The sequence below is a fragment of the Leptosomus discolor genome, chromosome 8, assembly GCF_034619465.1.
Source record: "Leptosomus discolor isolate bLepDis1 chromosome 8, bLepDis1.hap2, whole genome shotgun sequence".
NCBI lineage: Eukaryota > Metazoa > Chordata > Aves > Leptosomiformes > Leptosomidae > Leptosomus > Leptosomus discolor.
Window position 1 is genome coordinate 20971520 of NC_141398.1, and position 14447 is coordinate 20985966.

Below are 14447 nucleotides of genomic sequence, written 5' to 3' on the forward strand. Positions count from 1 at the left end.
GCTCAGCCTGTCCCAAGGCTTTTACACTTGATATATGCAGTTTTGGTTAGCACTTCCCTTGAATTCAATTCTGAATGTGACAAGCCTCAGTAAGTCTCATTTAGCATTCCGTCTAATAAGGAAATTGAAGTGAAATTTAACTGAAAATCATGGCATGCAAAGTAAAGAGAAGAAAAATAAACAATGAAGTTATTTCTATTAGTGCAATACTCATGAATTATTGTAATACCTCATGACGCTAAGATGGCCTGATTTTAGATTGTCTATACTTCTTTTCTGGATTACTAACATAGAGTAATAGCTACTGTTCTTCTGCAAAGGGTTTAAATGACATTGTTGAAAAGGAGTGAAAAAGCAGTATCAGAACCGTGGTATAGGAATCTCGGGTAAGGAAAGATAAAGCGAATGTTTGTACTCTGCAAGACTTGTTCTAGGATTAGTATTTTCTGCTAAATCAATAAATGACAATTTTTTTTTCTTTGTTAAACAATGAGTTTTCATTAAATGTGAAATGATGTTTTGCAGTTTTCAATGTTATTTTTTGCAATTATTAAAATCCCTTAAAATGTATAGAATATAACATGAACTTTTATATTTCTTCCATTTCTGAAAAAAAAAAAAAAAGAGCTGTGTCAATGTACAGCTCTGCCTGCCAGTCAGTTTAATATCCAAAACCTTCAATTCAAAATATGAGGCCAATACTTGAAACCTGATATATATGGATCCATTTCCCTCTGAAACTTAGGACATTTCTTCTACTGTAAATACTTTATATGTTATATTTGTTCAAAGATATGCCTCACCTTTTTCCTTTCCAATAGTTAGGAAGTAGTAAATAGAGTGATGGATGCAATGACAATTCTGTGGAACATAAAAACTTATATACTTTATATAAAGTTGTGTTTCAAAGGCTTTCTGTTTTTATGTGTTTGTGAGACACAGAAGAAACACTCATTTCTACAACAGTTTTAACAAGCCTTCTTATTGCTTGACCAGATTTTACATAATGTGTATTGCCCGGGAGCTTTGTTTTTCCCCAGAGCTTTATAATCTCTATTATTGTTTATAAATCTTCTCATTCAAACAGCTTAATGCATTTCCCAGTGGATGTACCTATAGCTACCAGTTCATTATGTTCTGCAAGGGCTCATGCAATGTCTGAGTCCAGATTACGATATTCTTATTGGCCTTGAGCCAATCTGTAAAGGAAAGCAGGTTTAGCTATGCAATTACATTCCAGAAGACTTTTAAATGAATTGTTGAGTGAATTCAGAATTCCTACAAGACTCCAGCTGCTGTGTCAGATCAATGTGCACTCAATGAGCTGGATAGAAATTAACTTCCTATTAGTGGTCATATTAAAACATTCTAAGAGTTTTCTAGCATATACTTTTCATATATGCATGTGACAACATTCAGTTTGACATCAACATCAACAATTCATTTAGCTAGGATAAAGGCAGACTCCACCGTAGCTCAACAACAGTGAGAACCAGCTTAAGTTTTGACTATCTGTAATGAAAAAAGTGACCTTACAAGTTCACATGGGTGTTAGAGAAAGAAACGGAAGAAAAAAATTGATAGATGTGCATGGAAGCAGCCAAAGGCATGCTGGATTAAATCTTTTAATGTGTTACCTTTTATTGCTGTCTACCATGGGAAAAACGTAATTCACTTGTGGGATCAAAATCACATGCTTATTGAAATATACATTCAAAAAGGGCTGGAGAATAACCCACATATGACAAGAGTATTCCTTTATCACCCATCTCACTCTTACTCAGTGTTTAACTGAAAGAAATCTTCACTGGTTTCAATATTCTAGCTATGCCATCTCTGGGCTTCACCTGAAAACACCGGAAAACTAAAAAGTATTGACAAATCCAAACACTTTCCAAGCTGCCTTCCCCCTGTGAACTGGAATACTAATTGGATTTCACTAATAGTTTTCTACTTCACTGAAAATCAACACGATTTTCAAATCAGTTATATGCTGAAATTGTACATACTCTGAGGAAACCTGGGTGGATTGTCGTTGACATCAGTGAGTGTGATATTTACAGTTGTTGACCCTGACAGCCCTCCAACCTGCCCAGCCATATCTTTGGCTTGAATGACAACGGAATAATGCTCTCTGGCTTCCCTGTCCATGTTGTGCAAGGCAGTCCTGATGACTCCTGTGATGGAAAGAAAACAAACAAACAAAAGAAAGATCAGGATTAGCTTGTTTGAGCATGAGGAAAGGCTGGGCATAACCTTTCTTTTTTAGGGAAGGTGGAGCACAGCAGATTTTCTGGAAATGTAAAGGTTTTCTACAATCAAAATAGTTGTTCATGACATTTATATATATGTAAATATATATTTTAAAAAACCAATGCCAGATGGTGCTAGACAATCAACTTGCTTGAGGATATGAAGAAATTAAAATCATACATATTAAAATAACTATTATATTAACAAATAATTATTCCAACTTATATAACATTCCTAGCCAAAAGGTACATTTCCAAAACTCCAGTGTTTTCTCATATAACTATTTAAACAGATACTTAATAGAAATATTAATGAATGGGAACTCTTACCCAATTGAAGAAGACACAAATTCCTTTTTAAGAACAGTTAATTTCTGAATTAAAATATGACGTACCTCTTAAAACTACCCAAAAGGTAAACTTCCTTATTTGACAAATCCGAAAAACTGTACTTTCTTATTTGATACATGTCAATCATATACATTTGTGTTCATAAGTGTGACTTACCTAATACTTGTCTGTAAAGCTTAATAATACTCTATTATTGTTTTTAGGCCCTGCTAATTTCTTTGATCACAGGCTGACAGAAACCTCCTCGAGTTCAATAATGGGAAATAAGAAGTCCTGCGCCAGGGAACCAGTACATGCTGTAGACAGACTAGCTGCGGATTTTCAGCAGATTTTCAGAAAGGGATTTAGGGGGCCCTCAAGCTGGAAACGAGCCAGCAATGTGTCCTGGAAGCAAATAAGGCCAACAACATCCCAGGCTGCATTATGAAAATCATTGCCAGCAGGTCAAGGGAAGGGATCCTTCTCCTCCACTCACCACTGGTGAGGCCACATCTGGAGTGCTGGGTCCAGTTCTGGGCTCACCAGTACATAAAAGACATTGATAGACTGGAGTGAGTTACTTACAAATAAATAAAGAAATACGTGAAATGCTAAATTTATTAACAATAAATTTTCAAAAAAATATTTTTACCATAATTTGGTTTTGGACTTTTAATCTGAGTGGCTGTTGTAACTAGTAAGAAAATATGCCACAGTACAATCACATGTTGCTTCTGGGTAAATTTTAAACATCTAATAGCCATTAACACAAAGCAACTTAAGAAGAAGAGCCTTGCTCTTCTAGACAATCTGCTGTACAGCATGATTCTCAAGGTTTTTGTTTCCCATAGTCTCAGACGGTGCAAAAAGTGATTTCCAGAACACTACTTTTATTGTAATTTAAAATTACTTTCCTTGCATTTCTTCAGGAAAACCATTTAGCCATTATTACAAAAAAAAATGGAAATTTTCATGTGGCTTATACCATTGTTTTCATTCTATTCTGAAAACAAATAATACATAAATAAGTAGAACTATTTATAAAGAATAATATTTTGAAGTATCCATGAAAATACAGAATGATTTTAACACAGTTTTTTACTGTTAAGTTCCTTCCATCAGAAGCATAGATTCTGTACAAGCTGGCTAAAGTTAGTATACCAGTCTGTCCATTAGCGTGTTTTTTTTTTTCTTTAAATGATACAGTTAGAAACAGATATTTTTTCCACAAATTTCACCATGATATACTGAAATTAACCACAAATTATACACACTATAAGAGAAAGGCATGGAGACATTTGTATAAAAGGAACTGATTTAACTTAAATATGCAGTTTCATCAAATTCAATATGGCTCACAAATTCTGGTACTACTGTTCTGAAAATTCATTTTACTGAAAAATAGGAAGATAGAAAAGTATTAAGATTAAAAATGTCCTAGTTTGACATTTTTCAGTTAAGTTGCTTCAGGTCTTCACATTGAATCCAATTTAATTGGAACATTTAATGTTTATGTATATGCATGGAGGGACAACTTTTTTTTTTTTTTTTAAAAAAAAAAAACAACCCTATATTTCAATTTGAAACAGACCAAATTTTGCAATCTGTACAATTTTCATAAGTACAATTCTGTACAATCTTCATAAGTACATTAGTCTCATTTTAAAATATTTAAACCAACAGGAATTCCTCTGAATTACAATTACTTTCCTCTTCCTTTTTGCTTCAAGTGGTATGGTACTGAATCAATGCATGTAGACAGTTAATAAGGATTTGCGGATGACTAAGCATTTGATTTCTCCCACTTGCATCAGATTCCTCTTTTCTGAAAACTGAGTAAATGAAAATGGGCAAGTTTTTAATTCCAAAAACCTTATATCCAATGCTTAGAATAATAAAACTGGTTTTAAGCTTGGTATATGCTGAAAGATAGGAGATAAGGGAAGATTTAGTTCTCTCGCTTTTCTTGGTTGCATGTACATATATATATCCTAAAATTATATCATCAGTACAAAGTATGTGACTACCGTGAGGACCCTAATGCTCTATCCTTGTCACTCCGCCAGCTGTTCTGGCAGTATAGCACTAAAATCATACATAATTTCAAATTTCTCCAATGAGACCAAAAGGTGTAAGGAGAACTTTCTTGGTAGCCTTTTCAGATAAAATAAAATGAAACATTCCAGCAGTTCCTTTTAAAGTAGGAATTGTCCCTGAGTATCTTTAGTATACTTGGCAGGGACTCCTGTACATCCCACAAGAAGACAGGAAGTTCATATTAAGGAAGACATCTCCTGTCTAAAACAGTGAGGAAAGAAACTGAAAAAGAATACTGCCACAGGTTTTTAAAATTTAAACACAGCCTTAATTTTGCCTCCTATTTGTTAGGCAGTACTGCGACCCTGTTAACTGAGTACTTGTCAGCTATGTTTCCAATATTTATTCACCTTTACTAAGAAAGGAAAGCAAGAAAAAAAAATGCAAGATGTAGACAACTTTATGGGGACACCCTACCCTGTTTCCGGTATTCAGTTAAGAATTTTCACAGAAGTTTGGCTGCTCTGTCAGAAATCACATACAACATGCGGAGGTTTAGATCTATTGGAATGGAGCTGAGAAGGACACACAGCTCCGGACCTGTGGCCTGCTGAGTTTAGTCATACTTATTTCCATTTAAAGTTATGAGAGCTGTGTTTTCCCACATGGAAGGCTCTCCCAGAACACACTTTTTCTTCTAACTTCTTGTCTAAATTTATTCATCTCTAAATCACAACAATTTTGGAGTTTTTTTCTCTGACAACTTCTACAGTCTTGGAAAGCACATTTTCCAACTTTAATTTATCTTCCTTGATCACAGATGACCAGAAATCTACCTACATTCCAGATGGGATTTTATCACCACCTTTTCTAATTACAACTTTTTTTTTTTTTTTTTTTCAGATTACATCACACTGGTGATTCAGCTATGATTGACTAATGCTCCCAGGATATTCTCCTCCAATGACACTTTCAAATTAATGAGACCAGAGTTACTGTAGAATCATAGTATGTTGCAAGTTGGAAGGGACCCATAAGGATCATTGAGTCCAACTTCCTGCTCCTCACAGGACGAACTAAAACTAAACAGTATGACTAAAAGCATCATCCAGATAGTCTTATAATGAGTCCTCCAACATGGCCTTTACTATATAATACTATTAAATTTCATTATGTTCTTCTTGCTCTTGCCCTCAAAGACATAAACTTCTTCCTCTGTACTGAAAATTCCTCACAACTTTTTGCAATCAGGAAATTTCTTCATGACAGTCCTGCATTTATCCTCAAAACATCAGACAAAACTGACTGAGAAGAACATTGAGATGAAAGATTGACTGATAGGTCTACTACTGTGGATAGCTCCTTTTGTTTCCTTTTACCCAATGCCTCTGAATTTGAGAAAGCCCTGAAAATAAGTTTAGCTTTGGCAAGTTTTACTTCCTTCTCCACTCAGGCTCTCCGAATTCATTCCTGATACTGTACTGCAGTCAATTCCTTTTTACTTTAAGATACTTCTATGCTTTGCGACATCTGACAATGTGTTATGTTGTCTTTTTTAGTATTCTGTGAAGAACTATTTTACTTGCATGTAAGAGCTACAACAGAAGGCTCAACTGTAACTGGGACTGTAAAAATCAAGACTTTTTAATTCAAGTGCAGACAATTATTAAGAAAATGTCTGCCACAGCAAGTGCCTAACTATGTGTTTACCAAAGTATTTAACTATGTACTTACTTGACAGTCTGTTACACTTGAAGTAATTTATCTTATTACTTATACAAAATAAGAACTTATTTTAGATTCAGTAACCACTGCAGAATTTTAGTCAGCTTTATCTTACAGCCTATTCCTGCACGATGTGTGAATGGGAACTTCCCAGAATAAACCATGGTTCATTCTAACATTTTGAGCTCAAAGGTTTTCTATCTAGTGGGAAGAAAAAAAAACCCAAACCCAACAACAACAACAACAAAAAAACCCCAACCAACTCAAAACAACTCCACTTTAATGACAAACTAGTTTCTCATGGGCAAGTTAATTTTTTTGTTTGGTAAATTTCCATTCTGTTGCAGGATCATGAGCCTGGTCACTAGAAATTTTATGAAGGGCCAGTAGGTCATACCATATCCCCCATATTCTAGTTTCTTAGATGTCTGTCTTGTCATGATCACAACCACCAAATGGTTCAAATATAATATTAAATATCTATTTAATAACTAATTAAATGTGTGATTTTACTAATTACTGAAGGAAGCAAACTGTTGCAGATGGTTATTTCATTAATATTATTTTTACTTTGTGAATAAAAGCTCTATTTTTATCACTGCTTTGCTTTAGGATATGTGGTTAGCTTATTTTATTGTAACTTAATATTATGAATATACTGTATATATTAAAATACATTTGAAAATATAAAATTATTCCACCTTGAAAGAATTAGACACACCCCTTTTAAGTGAAAGAAGTACAGGTTTTGTAGTTTTTGCATTTTAAGACAAATACTGAGCAAGTACAAGTCTGTAGATGCATTTCTTTTTTCTTAAAACTTCAAAATAAACTTCAAATTCAGAATTCCCATTAGACTTTGACGTGGATTTGTGATTCAGTTCAAACTATAACTGTAAACAACATGTGCAACACAGAGATTATGGTCATAGTCCATCTTCTGAATGCTTCTATAACATAGATGTTTTTAATCTAGGCCTTTGAGTCAGATCTGCTTTATATAACTAACATTATACATTTTATACATTTTGTTCCTTTACAGGGACATCACTAGACATTTCGTGGCTAAAGTTCAAAGCACTATAGAAATGACAATTAGTGTTTAATGGTCATGATTATAGTACTGAAAGACACCATTCCCTTTCTTAAAAAAAATTGTCATTGAAATAAAATACATTAATCCAACATTGAAAGACAACTGCTGTAATGAAATAGAAATTGCTGAAAAAAAAAGTATATTTTAAAAAGGAAATAGTAAAGGTTTTTTAAATAAGTAGGTTAGAATAGTGTTCATTTGGAATTAAAAGAAGCGGAGGATTAACCATACTGATTATATTACAATGGACACCCCCAGGAAAAAAGACATCTATTCAATTTACTATTAGTAAATAAAGCTGCCTCAAAAATCTCTGTAAGTAACAGCCTGAATTTACAAAACGAAAAAGTTTTGTGCCGAAGCCTCCTGAATTAAGGAATCTGAAGAAAGCTTCACTGCCTTAGTGGAAAATACACCAATTTATGTGTCAATTGCATGAATGCCAAATGTAATCATAGCACCTTCCACTGTTTTCATAATGCCAAGCATATTCAAATGAATTAAATTAAGAATTCGCTGCCATGCTGCCTCCCAGACAGCAGACGAGAAACTCTGATCTGCCATATGCAATTGCTGCAAATCAAAGGAATAGCTGTTATAGAAATACCATTGCAAGTGGCCACCCTATTTGAGCAGGAAACTGTCATTTTTTCTTTTATGTGTATGGATGCTAGGTTTGCAGCGCTCTTTCAGTTAGTATGGTTCACAGTTTTTTAAAGTACATTTGCCTCAGCCACATGTAGGCTGGTTTAATCAGCAGGACATTCTGATCAGGGATGTTTTTCCACTGAAGTGTTGTGCTTGTCCCATTGTCTACAGATTGCTGCTTCTTCTAAATTACTACGCTACAGAAAATATACTTTCTGGACTTAGTGCTAGTGGATTGTTGGTTTATTCCACTGTAATTGTTGTCATTCCTGTAAACATCAACTTTTCACGTTGGTCCAGACATTTGCATCAAACTTTTCAGGTAATTTATCATTTAAACAAAATTGACCTTTTTTTGATGCAGATCTCGTTACCTAATCACAACCGAAACTCTTTTAACAAACTTACATCTGGTGTGGCTCTATATGGCTGTAAAGGTACAGGTGTCTTTTCATTTGTTCTGTTGAGCTGTACAGACACGTTTTCACTGTCTGAGGACCTCTGTGCAGGTTGGACCATACACCTGAGTTTACATGCACAACTCCAGTGGTATCTGGCAGGCTGTATGGCTGCAACTTGAAGTACTGTGTATAAATATATTTTCTGTGTTTAAAAATAGCAGAAAAAAGTTAATCATGGCGCGCAGAATAGTTGTGAGCTTGTAGTATAGACAGGATGGAAATATATTTTAACAGAAACAGTCAGGGGAAATGGAACAGAATGAGGTGCTGCTTCACAGTAACAATAAAATACAGTCACTGGATTAAGTTGGGTCCAGTAAGACATATAGCACCATTTTTTCAAATATTTTCTAGTCAAAGGAAAACCAGCTTATATAACCATCCACACAACACAGGCATGAACTGGACTAAAAAAAAAAAGAAGTGGTCTTCAGCTTCCAAAAATATTTTCAGATTCTCTGAAAGAAGCCAGTGGAGGGCAGCCACCACTTTGCAGCCTGAGAGACGGGCAGCAGAGTCACTAGAAGCCAGAAAAACGGCTGTGTCTTTTTCTATTTAACAAAGCAGTATTTTTTCCAAAATGGATTACTATTAAACATCACACGGCTTAACACTAATTTGGTGCAGTGTTTGTGATCAACAAAATCTTCAAAATTTAGATTCTTTTTAAGGAACAATCCTCCCCTCAGAAAGAAATCTAAGTATAGCTTAGATTTTTAGTATAGTTTATGCAACCTGACGCATCCACAGTCAAAATACATTCTTTCAAAATACTAAGATATTCAACTTTAATGGTGAATTCTTTATCTAATGGTTTCACTGTTAAAAGCCAGATAGGACCACCAGACATCCTGGAGAACTCAGGCCATTAACTGAACTAGCAGTGTACTGAAGCTAGCAGTTTGATTTTGGCTAAAGTACACCCTCCTGAAAGCATGTAATTTTGAACTGAAGTGATCAAGAAGTAGAAAATATCACCTTGATTGAATATTCCAGTCACTAACCATAAAGTCAAAGGTCTGCCGTTTATTTGGTAGTGTGTACTTTCAATTTCAAACCATTGACTCTTGTTGCCCTCTTTCAGAGCATATTTCTCCTTGTATAGGTACTGCTGTATTCACATGAAGCTAAGGTTTCTGATAAACTAAATGGCAAAAAACTTTTCACTCTAAAGGCTTTTCTCCCATTCATAGTGATACTTGTTTTTTTCAGCTTTCCAAAATTTTGTAAAAATACAGACAAATGAAATTATTATTAACATTTCAATAAAGCTATCCCCCACGCCCGGTACCAACCTCTGATGTAAATTTAACTCTCCTAATCTTCTTACAATATATAAATAATCTATTTAAGGGTTGTATTGGGCTTTTTTTGGCTCATTACTGCTTTGGAAACTCATTTTGAGTTGCTTTACTCTTAGTTTATATAGCTGCTGTTCTCCCAGATACAGTTCCACCCTCCTTAGTCTAATTGTAGGACTTTGCATTTACTGCACTGAGTGGCAGGGGTTATCAAAGAATTTGGCTTATTTTGAAAGAATGCACTGTTCTCATCTTTATTCATCATTTTGCATTTTTGTGTCATCCAAAAATTTTATATTTACTTTTAATCCACATAGAAAGAAGCTGAATAGAGTTGGTCTTACACTGATCCCTGTAGAGTCCTGGTGGAATCTCTTCCTTTCATGATGATTCTGCCTTAATGACAATTTTTTGCTCCCTCCCAGGTAGCCAGATCATAGCTATTTAATATATGCTTTGTTATTGCTACTTATTGCTATTTAACTAGAATGGCGTGTGACAAGGCAGTTATCTTTTTAATATAACATGCATTTTCATAAAACAAAGAAATCAGGTTTCTTTGCCATAACCTACTTTCCAGAAAAACACATGGAAAGGCATTATTGCTATTTCTATTTTTTGTTGTTGTTGTTGTTACTGGCTAAATTCTTTCTCAGCTCCTCTATTTTTCTTTTTTCTTTTTGCCTAAATTTGCCAGCTTCATGTTACAGATTTCCTTTTCCTTACATTCTGCAGATATCCTTATCCACTTCTTTATTCAGGGAAAATCTATCATCCTTCTAGTTTTGGGACTGGACAATAATTATAGTTCTCCACTAATCTAATGCTGTTTCCAGAAGAATCAACATTTCAGGGTGAAAAATAGGAAAATTCTGCCAATTTTTTTGATGTGAAGATTCTGAAAAGAGTTCACAAAGGGGCTAATTCCTTCATTTTCAGAAATTATTTATCAGTAGAAATTATTTATCAGTATCTTATGTCCTGAAAACATGCAAGCTATTTTTTAAGTATAAATTGCACATAAGTTCCTTTGAATTTTCAGACAGCGAAATAGGTTAAACATTCTATCATGCCAATTCTGTCTGAGTGGCTTTGACCTCTCCTAAAATTGATTCTCCATTATTGAAGAATATCTTTTTTCCACACAAAAGTGTTGGAGATGAGGTATGGAGGAGTAGAAGAAATCCTTAAACACAGACTTTGATTGAATAAAAGTATTCTTGTGTCTAGTGGCAACATGCCACTATATACTAGTTCTCTGCTTAAGTGTGCATGATGAAGTAATTCAATTTATAACAGAAGACACTTCAGTGGTTTTGCACTGACTCACATGATTTCTTTGGAACTGAATCTGAATTAGTGGCATTGCTATAGTTCTGAAGAAACATATGGTTAGGACCAAACAGGGCTAAATGGACAGATTCTCTAACTTGAACAATACAGTGGTCAAACTCTGACGTGTTCCTGTTAATGCAGTAGGCATGTGCCCTGGGTAAAGCAGCATGAGGCCTAGAGAAGTAGGATGCTACTGCTGTGTTGAAATTTTTTTTCTTTTTTGACAATTCAGTTAATAATGTATTTAAAAACCAAAGCAGATTCTGTACCCTAATGCGGGCTTGGGGAGGAAGATAATTGTTTGCTCAAAGCTGGTAACAAGTGACTGCTGACTGCTGGTTGTATAATGAAATACTTAAAGTATTATGTTCAAGATAGTTATGAAACATACCTAGACACACATACATATGATTAACAGATAATGAAATGCTGCTTAGATATTGAGGACTTCTCCATAATAGATTACTTGTCAGGTAGGCAAGCAGAGGAACCAAGCAAACGATGTGAGTGTGAAGGCAAGGGCAAAGAGTGCTGGAAGGGAGGAAATTACTCATTAAGTGTGTTTTCTTCAGATATAAACTTCTTATAGGTGTATTTAATCCTTGGTGAGAAGGAACAACCTCATGACATGAGACAAACAAAACAATTAAGTAAAAAGGCGACGTATTCAGTAACCTCTGAACATAGCAGATGGGAATTAAGTACAGGAATCTTCTCAAAAGAAATCCCATTTGACCAGAAAAAGCTTAAGACTATCTGAAAACTAACTACCTATATTCATAAGCTTTGAAATACTCTTCCCTTAAAATAGAAATAGTATTGAACATTGCCAGTATCAAATATTACTTCTTATAATGTCACTTACCATCTGGCCTACATAAAAATATATTTAATCTATAGCTTGAATGAAAATGACAAAATCATAGACAGCTGAAGATTAAAGCTGCTAATATTTCACTCATAATCCAAAGCTCCTTGTTACTTCCTTCATAATGGAAAGAAAAATAGAGCCACAGACATGACTTCATATTTCTCATCTACTATTATTAAATTAGACTTTTATGCAAATTTTACTATTTGTCTTCAGTAAGTACATGATAATGTATCTAAATAATTGGAGATAATTAACATAGTTGCCCATTATGTTAAAAAATATTGTGGTTTCTTTTAAAAGTAGATCACCTTGATAAGAGGGACGAGAGACAATGACTACAGGCATGACAAAAGACTTTCAAATAGGGTCAAAATTGTGTCTGGCTAATTAAAAAACTGAACACATCATACAATCTTGAAAAGATTCCACATTTGGACAAAATTTCCTGTGCTGACTAATTTACTTACAGCTGTTGAGACATATAATTCAGATTATCTGTCAGTAAGAAAGCTTGCTTAGCCAACAGAATAAGCATTTACATGGTGGTTGTGTTCTTTTCTCCCTGTGATACTGGCTCAATACATACCCATGAGCATTCCACTTAACTGCAATGCTTTATTGACCCATGCATAACACGTTAAGGACCTTATAGCAGTATAGCATAATTTATAATTGTTATATATAATTCAGAGTGCAACCTTACTCAGCATTCAAGTATGCTTATTTGTAAAGTGCAAATGAAATACGAGACTGGTGTCAATACGGAAATGTGAAACACTTTTTCCATGTATCCTAGGTACTTGAATTAGAATGAAACCATTTCTGCTTGTTGTGTTATGACAGAGGTCATGCAAGTTAATGTCTGTTCAAATCAAAATCATCCAATTCAACAATCAGCAAAATACCATCAGCAAAAATTCTTCATTTGGGAAAGTGCTTTATTGCTAGATTTGTATATCAGAGTGTACATATATGTATATAAGTTACAACCATTACCTTAAAATATGATTAATTGATTTCCTTATAGGTCCTTGAAAGAAAACTCCTAGAGATAAAATATTACTGTAAAGTTTTCTGGAAAAACACATTTTAAACAACAAAAAATTTATAAATTCATTGAAACCTTAGTACTTGTAAAAAATCCCAATCTGTTTGCACAATGAAAAATATTAGTTCAGACTCCTAATAGGAGAAAAAATGTCTAAGAACTGTACTCTGGATAAACAGAATGCTGACTAAGGAACCACGGTAGATCACAAATAGGTATTTTTGAATGCTGAAAAAGTGTCTGTGGTAGCATTAAGTGTACCACAGTTTTCATAACTTTCTGACACATACAAAAAAGATGATGATGTTATATAGGTAAAATTTAAAGAAATCCTATAATAAAACTTCTGATATGTGTGTTCAGAAACATTATTTTCTTTCTTAAAACTAACACCCACAAAATCTGTGTCTATTAGGTGACACAATAGGTAGATACTGACTTCTGTTGAGATTCAATCAGGACTTATTGACCTGAGGGTTAGATATTGATCTAGCCTATCTCAGGAAAGAAAAATCTCTACCTAGAGGTACAATAAATCTCACAGTTGGCTGAAAACAGAAGTTTATGTTTGTTACAGGTGCACTGCCTTCAAGAAAACGACCACTGAATTAGTGAAGTGGTGTAGCTTTTTGAAAAGAGACACCCTCACACTATGATAAATTAAAAAGCATCACAATAAGGTCATACGAAACATAAAATACGACCACTCCATTGCAGGACACAATTTTATAAAGTTGTTTCTCTTTCTGTTTTGACTGAATACATTATTCTGCAAGTTGGTCAGCCTCTGCTGTACATACTAGCATTGAACATTTCTTGATTTGAAACTGAACCTTGTCTGCATTTGAAATTATTCCGAATTTAGATAAAACACAAATCTGAAAATACAAGTGCTGACTCTTAAAAGCTCTTACTGGAGCAAGACTTGCTTAGAAATAACTCCATATACATTTTGTCACTAGCCTTGGGAAAGCTAGGACTTTGTCACAGATCTCATCCCCAGTGAGGAAAGTTATACAACTTTATAAACCAAGTCACAAGTAGCACAATTTTATACACCATATATTACCAACTTCTATGCTGGGTTCTGTATAAAAGGAAAAAAAAAAAATCAAAAGATCCTGTTTACTTTTCTCTTCCTATCTACCATTCTCATCTGTAACCATTGAAAAATGCAAGAATAGCCTTTGTTTTGTACCTTCAGGTTTCAATTATTTCCCTGAGAAAATAAGGAAACTTATGAACTTACAACTTGATTTCCTCAATCAATCAGCAACCAGCTTAACGAACTACATGACCCTTTCTGATGAATGCAATATTTATATAGTTGCATAAGAAAT

General features: G+C 34.2%; 1 protein-coding gene across 3 annotated transcripts in view; it reads right to left on the minus strand.

Moving 5' to 3' along the window:
* The window catches only part of CDH18 (cadherin 18), a 168032-nt gene that overhangs the window by 65884 nt on the left and 87701 nt on the right, over positions 1–14447 (minus strand). For all 3 annotated transcript variants that reach the window (XM_086469061.1, XM_086469060.1, XM_086469062.1), the window contains one exon: positions 2010–2177. In XM_086469061.1, coding sequence (XP_086325187.1) covers positions 2010–2177 — 168 coding nt within the window. The remainder of the gene's footprint in view (positions 1–2009; positions 2178–14447) is intronic.